Source organism: Sinocyclocheilus grahami, unplaced genomic scaffold (assembly GCF_001515645.1).
Source record: "Sinocyclocheilus grahami isolate Dianchi unplaced genomic scaffold, SAMN03320097.WGS_v1.1 scaffold295.1, whole genome shotgun sequence".
NCBI lineage: Eukaryota > Metazoa > Chordata > Actinopteri > Cypriniformes > Cyprinidae > Sinocyclocheilus > Sinocyclocheilus grahami.
Window position 1 is genome coordinate 330,875 of NW_015505474.1, and position 18,989 is coordinate 349,863.

Genomic DNA, 18,989 nt, shown 5'->3' on the forward strand with positions numbered 1-18,989 from the left:
CCACGACGAATCATAGTATGGGGTTAGAATTCGATTATGAATACTAATGAGATTATAATGCTGGGCGTCAATAAACGCAGGCGAGTCTGATTAATATTCATTAGACTTAGACACTTCTAGCGAATCAGGGAGAAGAGAACCTCACAGGTGTTTTTTTTTTAAATTACCGTACCTCTATAAACAAATACAATAAAAATATTGAATACAATAAATACTTTTAAGAACAAATCGATACACATACATAAAAAACAACAACAACACGTATGTAATTTATTTAAATCTAAACGTTTTAAAATAAGATTTCAAATTCTATTTTTTTAATGGGATGAAAAAACATCACTATTTCATAGTTTTATTGCCATAACACGGTGTAATCCCGGGTTAATTCCTTTTGCAAGCTCCTGTTATGATGCATCATTTCCTGCGCTTTCAAAAAGCTTTTTATAAAGCTGCTCGGCATGTATTGACTATAATGACGTTATTATATAACACTTGTTTATGGACCACAGCAAAATCCCTTTAAATGCATGCAAGCTCTTCCATTCACATTGCACACATCTGTTTCATACGCATGCATTAAAAGGGAAGTAATGAATAAAAGATGATTCGAAAATGATTGCATATCTCCCCGATTTGGTTCTAGGACACTCTATAAAACTGTGGGCGACCACATTCGTGGAGTTACAAGAAAACCCATATGCAACCTTCCTTTTTTGCCAACTGAACATGGCGGAGAAACTCATTTCAGCTTACCTTCCTAAAAGTTTCACTTTACACTAGAAGTACAGTAGGCTATATACACCGCTGAAATAGTGTATGCTGGCACACATTCAAAATATATACATTAGCGCCCCCATGTGGTAAACATCTATCTATCTATCTATCTATCTATCTATCTATCTATCTATCTATCTATCTATCTATCTATCTATCTATCTATCTATCTATCTATCTATCCATCCATCCATCCATCCATCCATCCATCCATCCATCAACAGATAAAATCTCGATCTGTCTACTTAAACGAGAGAGAAAAAAAAATCTGATTTCCTGTACAGCTCATGGGTGTAAAACATTCAAAAATCAAAACAAGTGTTATTGTATAAAATGTGCACCCAGAATCCCTACTGCCCCAAATTGCATTGAATATCAGTCTAATAAACTTGAAACGCCAAAATAGAGATGTGAAAAAAAGTGTAATTCCTCTTCAGATCACACTTAAGCATTCATATGAGAAGTGACAGCAGGTCTTCTTCATCACATTAGTCATCCTCAGTGCTGCGGAGTCTGTATAAACCGCCATCCACAGTCATATGCTCGGATAAAACAATACATTTGAATCTATATTTACACAGAACGGGCAAAATAAACCAACTCCACTGTCATAATTTGTTCGAGCTTCGTGTCTAACTCATTTTCGTCCGAGCTGCTCCACTAAGCCCCCTCTGCGCAGAGCATCAGAGGCCACGGCTTAAAGGCAAAGGGGAAAATCTCCTAGGATACAGGACGTCAGGATTTACGTCTCCTGTGATTGGTCAACGCGCTTCAAAATTACGAGTACTCGCTTATATATAATTAATAAAACAGCAGTTAATATTAATAACGAAACGTGACGGGCAGAGGACTTGCAGAAAAGCAGACGCGGACGTTGGCCACGACGAATCATAGTATGGGGTTAGAATTCGATTATGAATACTAATGAGATTATAATGCTGGGCGCCAATAAACGCAGGCGAGTCTGATTAATATTCATTAGACTTAGACACTTCTAGCGAATCAGGGAGAAGAGAACCTCACAGGTGTTTTTTTTTTAAATTACCGTACCTCTATAAACAAATACAATAAAAATATTGAATACAATAAATACTTTTAAGAACAAATCGATACACATACATAAAAAACAACAACAACACGTATGTAATTTATTTAAATCTAAACGTTTTAAAATAAGATTTCAAATTCTATTTTTTTAATGGGATGAAAAAACATCACTATTTCATAGTTTTATTGCCATAACACGGTGTAATCCCGGGTTAATTCCTTTTGCAAGCTCCTGTTATGATGCATCATTTCCTGCGCTTTCAAAAAGCTTTTTATAAAGCTGCTCGGCATGTATTGACTATAATGACGTTATTATATAACACTTGTTTATGGACCACAGCAAAATCCCTTTAAATGCATGCAAGCTCTTCCATTCACATTGCACACATCTGTTTCATACGCATGCATTAAAAGGGAAGTAATGAATAAAAGATGATTCGAAAATGATTGCATATCTCCCCGATTTGGTTCTAGGACACTCTATAAAACTGTGGGCGACCACATTCGTGGAGTTACAAGAAAACCCATATGCAACCTTCCTTTTTTGCCAATCAATAAACGCAGGCGAGTCTGATTAATATTCATTAGACTTAGACACTTCTAGCGAATCAGGGAGAAGAGAACCTCACAGGTGTTTTTTTTTTTAAATTACCGTACCTCTATAAACAAATACAATAAAAATATTGAATACAATAAATACTTTTAAGAACAAATCGATACACATACATAAAAAAAAACAACAACACGTATGTCATTTATTTCAATCTAAACGTTTTAAAATAAGATTTCAAATTCTATTTTTTTAATGGGATGAAAAAACATCACTATTTCATAGTTGTATTGCCATAACACGGTGTAATCCCGGGTTAATTCCTTTTGCAAGCTCCTGTTATGATGCATCATTTCCTGCGCTTTCAAAAAGCTTTTTATAAAGCTGCTCGGCATGTATTGACTATAATGACGTTATTATATAACACTTGTTTATGGACCACAGCAAAATCCCTTTAAATGCATGCAAGCTCTTCCATTCACATTGCACACATCTGTTTCATACGCATGCATTAAAAGGGAAGTAATGAATAAAAGATGATTCGAAAATGATTGCATATCTCCCCGATTTGGTTCTAGGACACTCTATAAAACTGTGGGCGACCACATTCGTGGAGTTACAAGAAAACCCATATGCAACCTTCCTTTTTTGCCAACTGAACATGGCGGAGAAACTCATTTCAGCTTACCTTCCTAAAAGTTTCACTTTACACTAGAAGTACAGTAGGCTATATACACCGCTGAAATAGTGTATGCTGGCACACATTCAAAATATATACATTAGCGCCCCCATGTGGTAAACATCTATCTATCTATCTATCTATCTATCTATCTATCTATCTATCTATCTATCTATCCATCCATCCATCCATCCATCCATCCATCCATCCATCCATCCATCCATCTGCATTTACACTGCCGCCCAGTAAAATAACCAGCTAATACCATTGAGTCATCGACCCCCTTTTAATATTATAAAGATATCAATGAGAGGCACAACAAAAATGAATCATTTGATAATACACATACAAAACAAACGAAAGCTATATTTTATATATAGATGTATATATATATATATAATATAGATGTGTGTGTATAGCCTGTATTTGTGGGACATCCATTTACGCATACAGATTTTACAGTTGTGCGGAACAATATACAAAATAACATACAGAGAACACGTATAAGCATTTGCAATGCTGGGTGCACAAGCAAAGAAACAAACCAACAAAGATACTGCATTTAGAGAGGCCTCACAAACATGACTTTATGCAAGAAACGGGCATCTGAAGTGCTATTATTTCTTCCTAAAGGATTCGTAGTTTAGTGGTGAAGGGGAGGACGTCCTAACAAGTGTGCATGAACGATTTTTTGGCACTGGGGTATTTCAATGCTGTTAGTGAGGTCAATGCATCCTGTACTGGTGCTTCATCCACTACTAACCTGCTTTATTTAATGGCACAGGAAAAGAAAGGGTCATTTTCTGGACCGCTAAACCTTGTCTAGTCAAAAATAACTCATATTCAGGCACCTTAACGAAGTCATGAACATGAAACTGTCTAATACAGTCTCCTAAGTAGATATACAGGATTCAAGCGACTAGTAATCTGTCTATCATCACTGAAAACAAAATTTCAGTTTAAAAATGTCTGATATTTAATACAGTGGTTCTCAACTGGTGGGTCGAAGCCCAAAAATCGGGCTGCACGTCTGTTTTGATTGGAAAAATATGAGCCAGATACCACAATGCCTCTTAAACAGCAACTTATTTGCTGTAGAAAAAATAATATTATTTCATTTCTATTTCATATTAAACATTATTATAACATCTTATTGAATTAAGGGCATTTAAGCAAGCAAAGCAAAACAAAATATACAACAATTTTTTAAAATTGTGTGTCATTTTCTATTTCACACAAAGTGTGAAAAATGTATTGCAAGTATTGAAGAAACATAGAATGCCAGCTATGAAATTAGCAAATTTTAATTCCAAAAATGTTTAAAAGATCATTCCCAACACATAATTGCTATCAAACATGTATTGAAAATTTGTACAATGAACGCCACTGTAAAATCTGAGTCCTGAAGCAAAACCATTTGAGAACCACTGATTTAATATACAGCACTGTGGACGGAGCTACCCAGTGCAAAAAGAGCTTTAATTGCCTGGTTAAGACATGGCGTACTAGATATTTTAAAGCATGGAAATGAACATCAGAGCAAATCAAAACACATCGCTATTATTTGTGCGTAATCAATCTGTCAGCAGATAAATGAACCAATGATCATCCATTAACCAATCATCTAGCGATTTCCTAACCTCCTCTCTTAACCAGCAGATGTCTGGCAATAAAACACACAACACTTATTTACATCACCTCAAAGCCAACAACTCCTTTAGCTTTCAGTTCAAACGAAACCAAAAGGGAAAAAATGTAGCAAATCTCAGAAAACCAAAGCTGTTTTAAGGCACTTCAGAAGACAGACGGGCAGAATGTGTGTCCTGTAACTCTTTAACTGTGAGGCTATGTACAACACTTGGCAAACTAACATAATCTATTCCGTCCATGCCAACAACAACCTAAAAACATTGCTTCTCAGATTCAATTATAGCTGCCATTTCAATTCCTTTCCTCCTCTGCAAGCCACAATCATTTCATCCAAAGAGTGAAAACGGGAGGGAAATAAGCGAAATATCCTTTGGGCAGAAAGAAATTAAGGCACACAGCGTTCCCATTTCAGATGATGAAAGGAAAAGGCTTTGGGTGCACGAGTTTGAGGGCTCTATATATTCGCTGTCATTATCACATCATACTTTCTGTTCTTACTGCAGGGAGAAAAAACAAATCTCAAGAAGCAACAGCAGTCGAAAGCATACGTTAAGGCTAAACTGTTTTCAGAAAGTAGCTAACGATTTATTTTGTACAATAAAACCAAGAAGTCATATTTCCATAGCTACAGAATCTCATACAAATATGTTTTGGTATATTTACACATTCAAAATGCTGATACAATCGAATCAAACGGCTTTATATTCTTCCAAAATAAGGCACAAAGAGGACTACGGACTTTGGGCCTCATTCCCCTAACCTAATTTCCATGTAAATCGCATTCAATTTAACGCGTAAAATTGACACAAAACGAATTTTCCGAAAGATTCACAGAAGTTTGTTTCGCACGTTTTTGAACACATTCTCTACATTGTGTTTATTCGAAACTTTTTGGCTGCTGCTGTATCTCCTGATCGACCAAGAAAGATGCTATAGGTCAGTAAAGAATTTCATTGTGGCCATAAAAAAAAACAATCAAATCTACTTTTTCTTCTGAAAATTCTCTCTCTCTCTGTCATTAAATTTCACCTTTTCTTCTGGAGGCAGGATACGCTGGCTGCTGTGATTCTCATGGCACGCAACACGATTTCAGAAATCCTAGAATTCTTCCATGTTAAAGCATTAAAGCAAATAGAAAGCATGAGCAAATTAAAAGTGGACAAAAATGGCTCAATGGCATTTCCATAGTTACGATTACGATATGCATAAAAAAGTACAAAAGATGATTTTTAAACAAACAAAACAAACAAAAAAATACAAATACATGATAAGCGATAACATTCAGATATTGTAATACACATGAAACATATGGTTAAGGCAACCATAAAAGGGTGGCAAGAGCATACTGTACTAAAGACATTACGGTTTCGTTTTTAGTCCTTGAATGGAAAAAGTGTTGTGTAAAAGAAAAAGTGGCCTATTTCTTGGGACTATCAATTTTCAGATCCATTTTTTTAAATCCAAAATTGCCTTGGGCAACTTTACAACTTGCAGTAGGTGGAGCTTCAGGGAAGTTCTGGGACAATTTTGCAGTCAACAAATCAATGATTTGTTCGGACAGTCCAATGGTGCCACAGAGGCCATCAGTAGACTATTAATTTCTTTAGAGAAACTGATGTCTTAAACATGGGGTACATTGATAACAGGTCAATTTCACCTTCTCAAGTGCATAATTGGCTAAATAAAAGGGTCTGGCTGAGGCTGTTGCTCTCTCTAATGAGACAGACTTTCCCTTTTTGAAACAAAACTTACCCCAATAAATAGCATCTTGTGTGCACTAGGAATTTATTTCCTCAGAATCTCATCCCAGCAATTAAAAGGTTCACACACCTCTATCACCTATCTCACACCTATCTCTACCTGCTATCTCAAGTCTTTTTTCTTGCCAGAATGGAAAAACAAAACAATATCTATCAGGGATGAAAGGACGTGCTTTAAAAAAAAAAAAAAAGAATTTCTTTCTGCTACGGCACACTTCTAATCAGAGAGGGTGTGAACAAGTGAAGAAGTAGACAAGTGTGAAAAAAATGTGTGGTAAATTCGCAATTTTAAGTTCTGCAATGTCTTGCAGGTTTTCAGCCAAGAGTGTCTTTAGAAGTGAATGCATGTCTATCGAGGGACAAACAAGTTGCTGTATTTATGCGTTTTCTTCCTCCCCTAGAAACAGGTACTGCACTGTTGATGTGTCAGTCGCTGCATTGGGTGTGATCTACCACTAATAGTCACAGCAATTGTTTTGGTTGTTCTTGGAAAAGAAGGCATTTCCACTGGCCAGCGAGGGAAAATGGAATGTTTCTTTCTCCTCAAGTGGATGGTTTGCGACCTGTGGAGGGACAAAATTGAAACCATTAAAGGAATGTTTTATCCATTCCGTGGCAATCATGACATGATTTTCATTAAGTTGTGCATGGAAAAGAATTTAAAGCAGAACTCTCTCCATTCTGAACTTTTGCGCCCAGTCTGTAGTTACTGACGAATTGTTTTGATGGCTTCCTCTACTTTTCAGGGTTTTGACAAAAACGTAACAGTACAGTATGTAAATGACTCTAATGAGCCAGTTCTTTTAATGAACAGTTCAAAAAGACAATGTACTGGTTTGAACCTGCCGTTAACTTCGCTTTGTTTAATTTACAGCATTAATGGAAATAATTTATTTTTCTTATCTAAGTGAAATGGAAAATATGACTGAAAAACACCTAAATTAATCAAAATTCAGAGCTTGGATTTCAGAATTATACCGTATTGGCCCGAATATAAGACGACCCTGATTATAAGACGACCCCCCTTTTTCCAGATGTACCTTTTGGAAAAAGGCTTTTTTAAAAAACAAATCTTGTTTTTTCTCAGTAAAACACATTTTGTCTTCAATTAGTTTCATATTGCATATTTTTCCTATTTTAATTTTTGTTTTGAAAGTATGGTAAAAACTGGTAAAATGTACCAACAATCACATTTAAAAATATACACTTTTTGATATACCATTAAAAAAAAACAACAGGTAGCCCATATGAATTAGGACATTTAGGCTATCCATCTAATAGTAGCCTACCAAAATCGTATTAACAGTAGAAGTTAAATCTTACTGTAGTCTTCAAATCTGGGTACTGTCTTACGTTTTAAAATCACAAAGGGAGTTTGGTCACAATCTTTACAACACGCATTTACGTATTTCATGGCACACTCGTTTTATGAGTATTTGGCGCCACCTATTGTTGTGGGTGTATTATTGACGTGTCAAAGTCTAGACCCTGAATATAAGACGACCGCATTTTTTCAGATGTATTTCCATGAAAAAAACATCGTCTTATATTCGGGTCTATACGGTATTATATCAAGAAATAAGTATGGATACCCAGTACTACTCTGAACTGCCCTCAATTGATTCCATCAACAAGTTGAAAGAAAACGACTGAGCATGTGGTTAATCAATTCATCTTTAGTGTCTCTTTAGTGTCCACCTCTGAAACTCAAGACTTCCTCAAAAATATATTGTTTTTTCTTTACATATGGTGACAGTAGTAACATCCCAAAAGTGTTGTTTCCCCACAAAGAATTTTGACTGATGGTAGAGCTGAGATAACCCAACCTGTTAAAAAAACCTTGGATGTATGAGGACACAATGAGCCTGGGGTGAGAACAGGGCAGTTCAGCTATTCTCAACCCACCTCAAGACTCAATCTAAAAACAGGGAGTGAGCACACACCTGATGCTTTGATCATTGAGCTAGAGCACACTAGTTTGAAGCTATAATTATACCATGGATTACAATAGTACAGTTTACCTGTGTCTGGCTGTTGTATGAGAGATACTGCTGAGCAAGTACGTTATCTGACGTTAACCCAAGCGGGACTTGACAGGCCATGGGGCTGATGTTGGTGTCCTCTTGTGGGATAACCGATGTGTCCACGATTGACTCGCTAGGACCTCTCTGGTAGTAGAAGGATGCTTGTGTAGGACTCTGGGTAATCAGACCTTTAACCCTCTGGCAGGATGACACTGAAGATACCGGAGCTGCTAAACCATAATGCATCCCATTCACTGAGGGTTGAGGAGTGTTTGTGAACATGCAGCTGTTGGTGGTCTGATGAGGGCTGTTGTTGAAGATCTCTCCTTGCTGAGGATAGATGCTATTTGCAGTTGTCTGGGGCAGGAAACCAGACCCAAATCCTTGTGTGTTTGTGTGCGGCAACAGTTCTCCAAGCAAGTCTTTTTGAAAGTCTGTCACTTCACCAATGAAGCCCGTCATATTCTGTTGCCCACTGGAAAATGGTTTAGAGACCTGTTGAGGGATAGGCTGGGATTGCTGCCAGCCAGGCAGTCCAGGATTGGCAGCGTTTTGAGTGTGAAGAGAAAACTGTCCTTGTAGTTGGGTAGTTGGGCCAGAGTGCAGTCCTGCATCTTGTACACCTGTAACGTTACGGGCGCAAGAGTTCAGCAGGTTATCGGACACCCACTGAGGGTTCTGATTGATTGATGCTTGTTGAGGAAGGGAATTCTGGCTGTGGAAGCCCATTGGCTGGGCAGAAGTGCCCTGCAATAGAGGACTTTGAAGAGGGAGAGTCATTGCGTTGTGATGGGGCTGGTATCCAGTCTGTAGGTTTGTCTGGCCACACGGCACCATTCCATTCTCTTGCACGGCACCTTGCAGACCAAGCCTAACTTGGGTCAGCTGTTGACTCTGCAGGGCAAGAGAAGTATTAAACATAATGTTATTATTGCTGGGCATCTTCTGGGTTGTCTGTTCTAGTCCGAATGACTGGACAGAATTGTCACCAAGTAGCATCTGTTGCCCCATATGGGCGAGCTTCACCATCCCTCTTCCAGGGCTACTGGCATCCAATCCATCTTGGATGTTCATTCCGATGAACCCACCCTGACCTGGGGATCCATCAAGCATATCTGCCTGGAAGATGAATTCCTGGTTAGCAGCTAAGTTACTCTGTAACTCCATCTTTGGAAGACACTCAGGCACCTCAACAAACGGACCCTGGTTCTTGAGGTGTTCGGGCAACTGAACGCCATTTTCCTTAAAAAGTGCATCCTCTACATAAGAGAGGATGTCATTGGTGATGATTTCATTTAATTCTGTATCGTTGTTGTAGTGGAACCTGCTTAGAGTGTTCTCCCACTCCTTCAGGACTGATTCATCCACATCAAATCCCTGAAGGCTGCAGATACTACTGTCCCCAATAATCTGTTGCAAGGATTCCATCATGTCCTTTACCACACCTTCCTCTTTTCCCTCAGCCACAGTGCTTGGGGCTGACGGCTGCCAGGTGTTCCCAGGGACACTGAGCAGGGCGTGGCTATCCCTGAAAGCCTTGTCAAGAGTAAACTGGGAATCGGGCTCACTGCTCTGGTTGTAGACTGAATGATCCTGATTCAGCATGCAGCCGAGAAGAGAATCTGGGTCCAGAGATGGAGGTTTGCGCATCTTCTGGCCTTTGCTCTGATTTTGAATGTCAGTGATGTCCAGTGTGGGGTCAGTCTCATACAAGACACCCTCACCAGTGGCGCAGTTAAAGGGTAGCTGCAACTTTCTTTGACAGAGGTGCTCCTCACCCTCCTCATTACTACAAAATACAGAAATTATATTAATGAGAGATACGAAGAGATTAGAGCAACAACATTATTAAAATGCTGGTTAGCTTACGTTAGTGCTCTTTGTCGAGCAATAATGAAGTCTGGTCTTCCTCCTTTATAAACAAGCCTTGCATTGGCCTGCACCCAGATCCATGTACCCCCTTTCGAGAGAAGTCTGAAGACTGTTAAACCACTCTCTCCAGTCTTTATCACTATGAGAACGAGTAAAAGAAATACATTTTAAAAGACATGCTACGGAAATTAAACTGCTAGTTCATAAACAACAAAAGTTTAACATCAAAGGATAGACTTGGCTTTGACTTAACATTGAATATATGGTGATGGTCTGGCATAACTCACTTTTTATATGGTTGTCAGCACAGTACATCATGTCAGCAGCATGAATGAACTGATAGCCGGAGCCTCTCATACACAGCTCAATCTCACTGTAGCCAAGAACCACCTTTCCTCTGCAAAATGAGAAACAGATAGTAAAAATGTTAATACTATGTTTGTACCACTTACCAAAAATTTGTTGGGCCAATCTGAAGTTGTCTTTTGCTTCTAAATCAAAGCTACCTTGTGTCAATACCCATAGGTGTAAAGTCCAGCTTGTGTTTGGTTTGGAAAAGAAGAGTCTTGCTCCTGATCTCCAGGATAGAGGGTGACTGGAGGGGTGTGGCTATGACAAAAAGAGCCAGTTGAGGGTGGGCCAAGGTCCCATCTTCCGCCAACTTGTTTTGCCCATGGAGATATTTCAGCCTCCCCTGGAAGTTCAGGGCCTTGGGGGCAAAGGAAAGGACATGAAAGTAATTTTAGCCCCATGAGGGTCTGACACTGAGTGCAAACAATTAACAGCTGATTTATTTAGACAGCTGTTGCTGTTACTGCATCATCGTGTACACAGAAAATCAAATATTGTTGAGTCTAGCTCAAAAGGTTCATCTCAAAATGATTCTAAAATATTGATTCTGGATAGTTGCAATAAAGTCACAATAGACATCTAGGATGTTTACCAGGAAGCCGGATGAGTTGTCAAGGAGGCACCGGAATCGGCAACAGAAACTTCGTTCTAAGAAGGCTGAGTTTTCTGGAGGGATGTGTTGAGGGTTGTAGTTTGCCAAGTCTCTGGTGATGTCACCGCTGCTTTGAATTGCTGGAGACCGATTGGTTGTGCCAAACAAAAGTGAAAAAACAAAAAACAGTGATGTAATCGGCTGTGAATCACTAGCAGTGTTCACCATCCTGGGTTTATACAAGACTCCATTTTATAAATCTGAACGGATCCTCCCACAGCTGTCTTGTTCTCCACAAACATACTTTCTTGATTCAGTAATAATAACAACAGAAGTCTGCTCATTCACAAAACATTCAGGGCTGGGCACTGCAGTAAAACTTGACAACACCTTACCAGGAACTCACTGACCCTACTTGGGGATCACTGTTAGGGATAGAGTTGCTACTAACCATCAGATCCTTCGCCACCATCGCACGAAGTGGGATTGAGAGCGAAGTGTAGTTGCTTTCGGAACATTGCCCGATCGTCTGTATGGATGAGCTCGAATGCACTCTGATGGACCACATCTGACTATGAAGACAGTGAGAGAGGTACGCTACAAAAAATGTTCACAGGACATGTTCTGCATCCTGCATGCCCTAATAATCATTATAATATGATAACGGGTTTTCCACTGCCACATTCAAGTTCGGTTGTAATTGTTTATGCCAACCAAATCCTCACTGCATGCTGGGCAAAGGGGTTTATTTTTGTCTTTCTGATGACAAGAAGACTAGAGGTTACAAAATGTATCTACTTGTCCATAATTCTCAAAAGCATTGTTTCATTGACAATTTAGATGTGCAAAAATGGCAACCCTCCTAAACACCTAATTGCAACCTTAACCTATTCCTTGTTTGGAGTGCAACTGATTGGAAAGCAAATTAAACTTTAGTCTCATGTGGCTCAGATTTGAATAAGTATGCATTAAAATCATCACATTTGTTTCCTCTAGTCTAGAGTGTAAGAGGAGAACACACGTTAGGCTGTATTTACTGTATCAAAATGTAGATGCTTCTCTCTAGAGGCTTGGCATAGTAACTGTAGCTTGTCTTGCATTTTCCCTTCTGCCTGTTTCCCCCCCAATCCTCTCTCTCTCCTCAGCAGGCCAATGAAAACAAAGTGTTTGCGCTGTCTGTGTGTGCTAATTGCTGCAGGCTGGACGGTGTGGGATGAAAACCAGACAAGGTCCAGAAACCATTCATGACAACTTGTACCAACAAACACACATTTAAAGGTTAATAAGGACACACAGGCAAGGGAGTAGAAAGAAAAGATACATATTAATTGCTCTAAAATATGTCTACATGTCTCTGATATATTTAAACATATCTCTGTAAAAACTACATATATACAGTAAGTATACACAGATGGATTCAACAGGGCACACTGTGCACAACAATTCAAGCACAAAGCCACACACAGTGATGCTTGGGTAAAACATAGTGATGCTGAGCCATTCTTTTAAATAATACGATTACCTGGGGCCAGTTGCATAAACTTAACCACCATGTTAAGACTGTGTCTTAAGAACTAGTTTGACCAACTAGCAGTTGCCAAGGGGTAATCAGTCTTACATTTTTATAATACAAATAAGAACAATCTACCTTTTGTATATGGTTAAGAAGTACGTACATTTTTAGCACAAAATCAATTCTACAAATACCTAGTCTAAACAGTTTATGCAACTGGCCTCTGGACTACATGATAGAAAAAAGTAATTAGAAGTATGTGAATAGTTATTAGCGACCTAAGTCACATCACTTTTTATATGGTTGTCAGCACAGTACATCATGTCAGCAGCATGAATGAACTGATAGCCGGAGCCTCTCATACACAGCTCAATCTCACTGTAGCCAAGAACCACCTTTCCTCTGCAAAATGAGAAACAGATAGTAAAAATGTTAATACTATGTTTGTACCACTTACCAAAAATTTGTTGGGCCAATCTGAAGTTGTCTTTTGCTTCTAAATCAAAGCTACCTTGTGTCAATACCCATAGGTGTAAAGTCCAGCTTGTGTTTGGTTTGGAAAAGAAGAGTCTTGCTCCTGATCTCCAGGATAGAGGGTGACTGGAGGGGTGTGGCTATGACAAAAAGAGCCAGTTGAGGGTGGGCCAAGGTCCCATCTTCCGCCAACTTGTTTTGCCCATGGAGATATTTCAGCCTCCCCTGGAAGTTCAGGGCCTTGGGGGCAAAGGAAAGGACATGAAAGTAATTTTAGCCCCATGAGGGTCTGACACTGAGTGCAAACAATTAACAGCTGATTTATTTAGACAGCTGTTGCTGTTACTGCATCATCGTGTACACAGAAAATCAAATATTGTTGAGTCTAGCTCAAAAGGTTCATCTCAAAATGATTCTAAAATATTGATTCTGGATAGTTGCAATAAAGTCACAATAGACATCTAGGATGTTTACCAGGAAGCCGGATGAGTTGTCAAGGAGGCACCGGAATCGGCAACAGAAACTTCGTTCTAAGAAGGCTGAGTTTTCTGGAGGGATGTGTTGAGGGTTGTAGTTTGCCAAGTCTCTGGTGATGTCACCGCTGCTTTGAATTGCTGGAGACCGATTGGTTGTGCCAAACAAAAGTGAAAAAACAAAAAACAGTGATGTAATCGGCTGTGAATCACTAGCAGTGTTCACCATCCTGGGTTTATACAAGACTCCATTTTATAAATCTGAACGGATCCTCCCACAGCTGTCTTGTTCTCCACAAACATACTTTCTTGATTCAGTAATAATAACAACAGAAGTCTGCTCATTCACAAAACATTCAGGGCTGGGAACTGCAGTAAAACTTGACAACACCTTACCAGGAACTCACTGACCCTACTTGGGCATCACTGTTAGGGATAGAGTTGCTACTAACCATCAGATCCTTCGCCACCATCGCACGAAGTGGGATTGAGAGCGAAGTGTAGTTGCTTTCGGAACATTGCCCGATCGTCTGTATGGATGAGCTCGAATGCACTCTGATGGACCACATCTGACTATGAAGACAGTGAGAGAGGTACGCTACAAAAAATGTTCACAGGACATGTTCTGCATCCTGCATGCCCTAATAATCATTATAATATGATAACGGGTTTTCCACTGCCACATTCAAGTTCGGTTGTAATTGTTTATGCCAACCAAATCCTCACTGCATGCTGGGCAAAGGGGTTTATTTTTGTCTTTCTGATGACAAGAAGACTAGAGGTTACAAAATGTATCTACTTGTCCATAATTCTCAAAAGCATTGTTTCATTGACAATTTAGATGTGCAAAAATGGCAACCCTCCTAAACACCTAATTGCAACCTTAACCTATTCCTTGTTTGGAGTGCAACTGATTGGAAAGCAAATTAAACTTTAGTCTCATGTGGCTCAGATTTGAATAAGTATGCATTAAAATCATCACATTTGTTTCCTCTAGTCTAGAGTGTAAGAGGAGAACACACGTTAGGCTGTATTTACTGTATCAAAATGTAGATGCTTCTCTCTAGAGGCTTGGCATAGTAACTGTAGCTTGTCTTGCATTTTCCCTTCTGCCTGTTTCCCCCCCAATCCTCTCTCTCTCCTCAGCAGGCCAATGAAAACAAAGTGTTTGCGCTGTCTGTGTGTGCTAATTGCTGCAGGCTGGACGGTGTGGGATGAAAACCAGACAAGGTCCAGAAACCATTCATGACAACTTGTACCAACAAACACACATTTAAAGGTTAATAAGGACACACAGGCAAGGGAGTAGAAAGAAAAGATACATATTAATTGCTCTAAAATATGTCTACATGTCTCTGATATATTTAAACATATCTCTGTAAAAACTACATCTATACAGTAAGTATACACAGATGGATTCAACAGGGCACACTGTGCACAACAATTCAAGCACAAAGCCACACACAGTGATGCTTGGGTAAAACATAGTGATGCTGAGCCATTCTTTTAAATAATACGATTACCTGGGGCCAGTTGCATAAACTTAACCACCATGTTAAGACTGTGTCTTAAGAACTAGTTTGACCAACTAGCAGTTGCCAAGGGGTAATCAGTCTTACATTTTTATAATACAAATAAGAACAATCTACCTTTTGTATATGGTTAAGAAGTACGTACATTTTTAGCACAAAATCAATTCTACAAATACCTAGTCTAAACAGTTTATGCAACTGGCCTCTGGACTACATGATAGAAAAAAGTAATTAGAAGTATGTGAATAGTTATTAGCGACCTAAGTCACAACAGGTGTTGAGACCGCTGTGGCAGTGGGTATGTATTTATGCGTTTATATGTGCAGGTGGTGCAGGCCTGCCAGACTGTGTAACCGTGGCGACCTGGACTTGCGTTACATGCTAGAGAGGGAACGTCACACTCCAGGGAAATTGATTTAGTGAGGAAAAACAGATACGCAATAACAAGCACAGACTATATGCACTCCAACAAAGACACCACAGTTCTTATTCACATATCATATAGGTGTATACATGTAATATACACATTATTTTGATATGTACATACTGTGTGTATTGTAATATTTGTGTGTGCTTTGAGTAAGAATGTATATTTGAGTAGACAATGTGTAATGTATAGCCTGCTTGGTATTATTGCCAGCTATAGCAATGAAATGGCTATTCATTATGTGATCTATACATGCAGTTTAAACAATATACCACACACACACACACACACACACACGTCTGGTTTGCTATCCTTGTGGGGACTCTCCATTGGAGTAATGGTTTTTCTACTGTACAGACCGTATATTCTATTGCCCTACACCAACCCTACACCTAAACCTACCCCTTACAGGAAACTTTGTGCATTTTTAGATTTTCAAAAAAAGCCATTGATCTTCCTTCAGGGTGAGGAAAGTCACGAACCAACAAACGAGTGTAGAATGATACAAATGTTTCCAGGAGAATGACTCATCCATAGATTAGACAACTATGCGGAATTGATCAATTGTTAATAACATAGAATTGTTTGAGGCTGGTATATGAATATCTGTTTTTCTTGGTAAACTGTACAAAGAAACAAACAAATAACAAAACAAACGACCACAAAGGTGGGAAGAGGCCTAGCTTTGTTTAAGTCACTTACCAGCAATATTTGTGTTGATTATAAAAATTTTAACATACGACAAGATAAGAAAAATAAAGCAGTACTTCCAAAATGGAAAGTTTTAATGCAAACTCACCTGATGGAAGCCCAAGTAGTCCTGTATAGTTGGAGATGCATAAAACACATAACCTTCAGCAGTGACCACCATCACAAAGCCATTGAGGGCCTGAAAACGAAATTAGATAGAATTGTGACTGACAATACTAAAACAAAAGTTGTATGGTTGCAATATTTAATAAACAAAATACAGATATGTTCGTTTTGGTTTGTTTTACGCTAAACACAGCGGCTGGGATTGTGAGTGTAAGACTGTAGATGGGTGGGGATAATGGGGCCATTTTTCTTCTTTTACATCTTTTTTTTTTCAGTAAACATCCCATGTAATTAGCCAGGCTTTTGTTAAGGTGTTGAACATGACAACAGACAGGGGGTGAATATCGCCGCTAGTCACGCACAGGAACCAGCAGCCCTCAAACAATGGAGAGAAAGCGAGAGAGACGGAAACTGAGATATGGCTGAAAAAGAAACTCACACTATTTGTAGGTGGAAAGTAACATGTGATATAGTTTACAAAGAAAAGATAACATTGCTCAACAGCTGAGAATGTCGATTGCTCAAACTTCATTCCTTTTCACAGAGCGTGACAAGAGCTAAAATAAACGAAATGTCAACCAAAACCTCTTTCACGAGTTTAAGACATGGAAGCTGGTGTGTTTTGTTTGAGCGGGTATGGATGGTCTTCATGCCTGTTGTTTATATTATCATCTTTCCAGGGAATCAGGAAACATTTACACTTTTACCTTCTATGCACACACACACAAACATATTGGGAAATGACCGACTTCTTTGCACAGCTCAGAATGATAGTTTGCATAAATGAATAGAGGATAGAGCAAATGAGGATATACAGCAGTGAGGGTAATTTAGAAAGCAGATAGATGCTTGGCCATGACTTTTCTTGAATAGATTTAATACCCTTGCGCATAGCCAAGCGGTCTGACCTTAGACTAAAAAAGGGGAATATGGAAAGAAAACCCAGCAGATGATTCTTATCACACAAACTCACAAACCGGGCCATTTTAAGTGGGAAATGAGGTGTTTATAGAATGTGCAGATATAGGGTGTGTGTAAACAAGTGGGAATTTCCTGGGAATTTATAAGGAATGAGATGAAGGAATTGGTGCGTTTCCATGTGTTTTACCTGCAACAACAGTTCCCCTTCTGAGAAACTGACTCTATCCAGACTGGTCGTTGACTGTCCGTTTCCTCCGAATGTCCCTGACCGGTCGTTTAGCCATCCTGTCTTTTTGATTGTGGCTAAAGGAAAGAGAGAGGAAAAAAAAGAGTATGGTTACCACCATGAAAGTCATTCTATGCCAGTTTGATATAAGATTTAAACTAAAGTGAAAAAGTGACGTGACATGTTGCCAAGTATGGTGACCCAATGCAGTGCTGTGCACTGTGCTGTGCACACACACAGCAGTGAACACACACCTGGAGCAGTGGGCAGCCATTTATGTGGGATTTTGTGGCATTTATGCTGCGGCGCCCAGGGAGCTGAGGGTTTGGGCTTTGCTCAAGGGCACCTCAGTCGTGGTATTGAAGGTGGGAGAGAGCGCTGTACATTCACTCCCCTCACCTACAATCCCTGTCGGTACGAGACTTGAACCTGCAACCTTCAAGTTACGAGTCCGACTCTCTAACCACTAAGCCATGACTTCCCCAGGGAAGGAGAAACCACTGGGTTAAGTAATTTTAAACAAAGTGCAATAATTAATTACTTCAATATAGTCCATTACCAGGAATGGGGACAGGCAAAAAGCATATAACTATAAAATAACTTTACCAGATTTTTACAAAAGATTTTACAAAAATGTAAAAGTAATGTTGGCACCAGTTCTTCATTGTTAAAGTTGCACCATTTTGCTACAAAACCTAAGAAAAGATCACATGGCCAAGCAGCAAGTCACTTCCCTTGCACTGTTTATTCTTAAGAACTATGACTAACATGATCAATGTGACGTCCATTTTACTGTCACTTATCTTATTTAAAGCTACATTTACAATTGAATGTGTGTTTGGGAAATAGAGAGCATTACGGTTGATTAGGACTGTGTATGCACACGTCATCAACAGTTTCCTATCCAGATGTCTTGAACTTCGTTTTTTTTATTACTTGTCTTCTCGTATTTTTCTTCACGTACCAAGCAAAAATGTGTTTGAAAACAAGGGCCATTATAGTCAAATTTACAAGCTGATAGTCAATGAAACAAACTGTTTATTAGCTTAGGCTTATTTCGCCCTTTGGTTACACAAGTTACAATTTCAACATTTTGTCCAAGCAACAACTACAAATAATCTGCAAACATGTTACGACATCAATAGGGACCCACTGAAGTAAACTATGAAGTAAACTGTGAGGCAGATTCTGTGCTAAAATCTAAAGTAAATATATACTCAGATTTAAAGTTTGCCTTACATTTTATGTCACAGTTCACTGTGAGGCAAAACCGGATGCAAATGTAAAGTTAATTATGTGAGGTAAAGT

The 18,989-nt window shown here is 39.0% G+C and overlaps 1 protein-coding gene across 1 annotated transcript; it reads right to left on the minus strand.

Moving 5' to 3' along the window:
- Nucleotides 1-3,317: 3,317 nt before the first annotated feature.
- On the minus strand, nucleotides 3,318-17,762 carry ahr2 (aryl hydrocarbon receptor 2; the record flags this gene model as incomplete). Its single annotated transcript, XM_016292954.1, has 9 exons — nucleotides 3,318-7,023; nucleotides 8,482-10,273; nucleotides 10,354-10,495; nucleotides 13,105-13,214; nucleotides 13,324-13,526; nucleotides 13,761-13,900; nucleotides 14,212-14,332; nucleotides 16,518-16,607; nucleotides 17,643-17,762. Coding segments are annotated over 9 exons (2,826 nt in total), but the record flags the coding sequence as incomplete, so codon positions are not given.
- Between the last annotated feature and the right edge of the window lie 1,227 nt (nucleotides 17,763-18,989).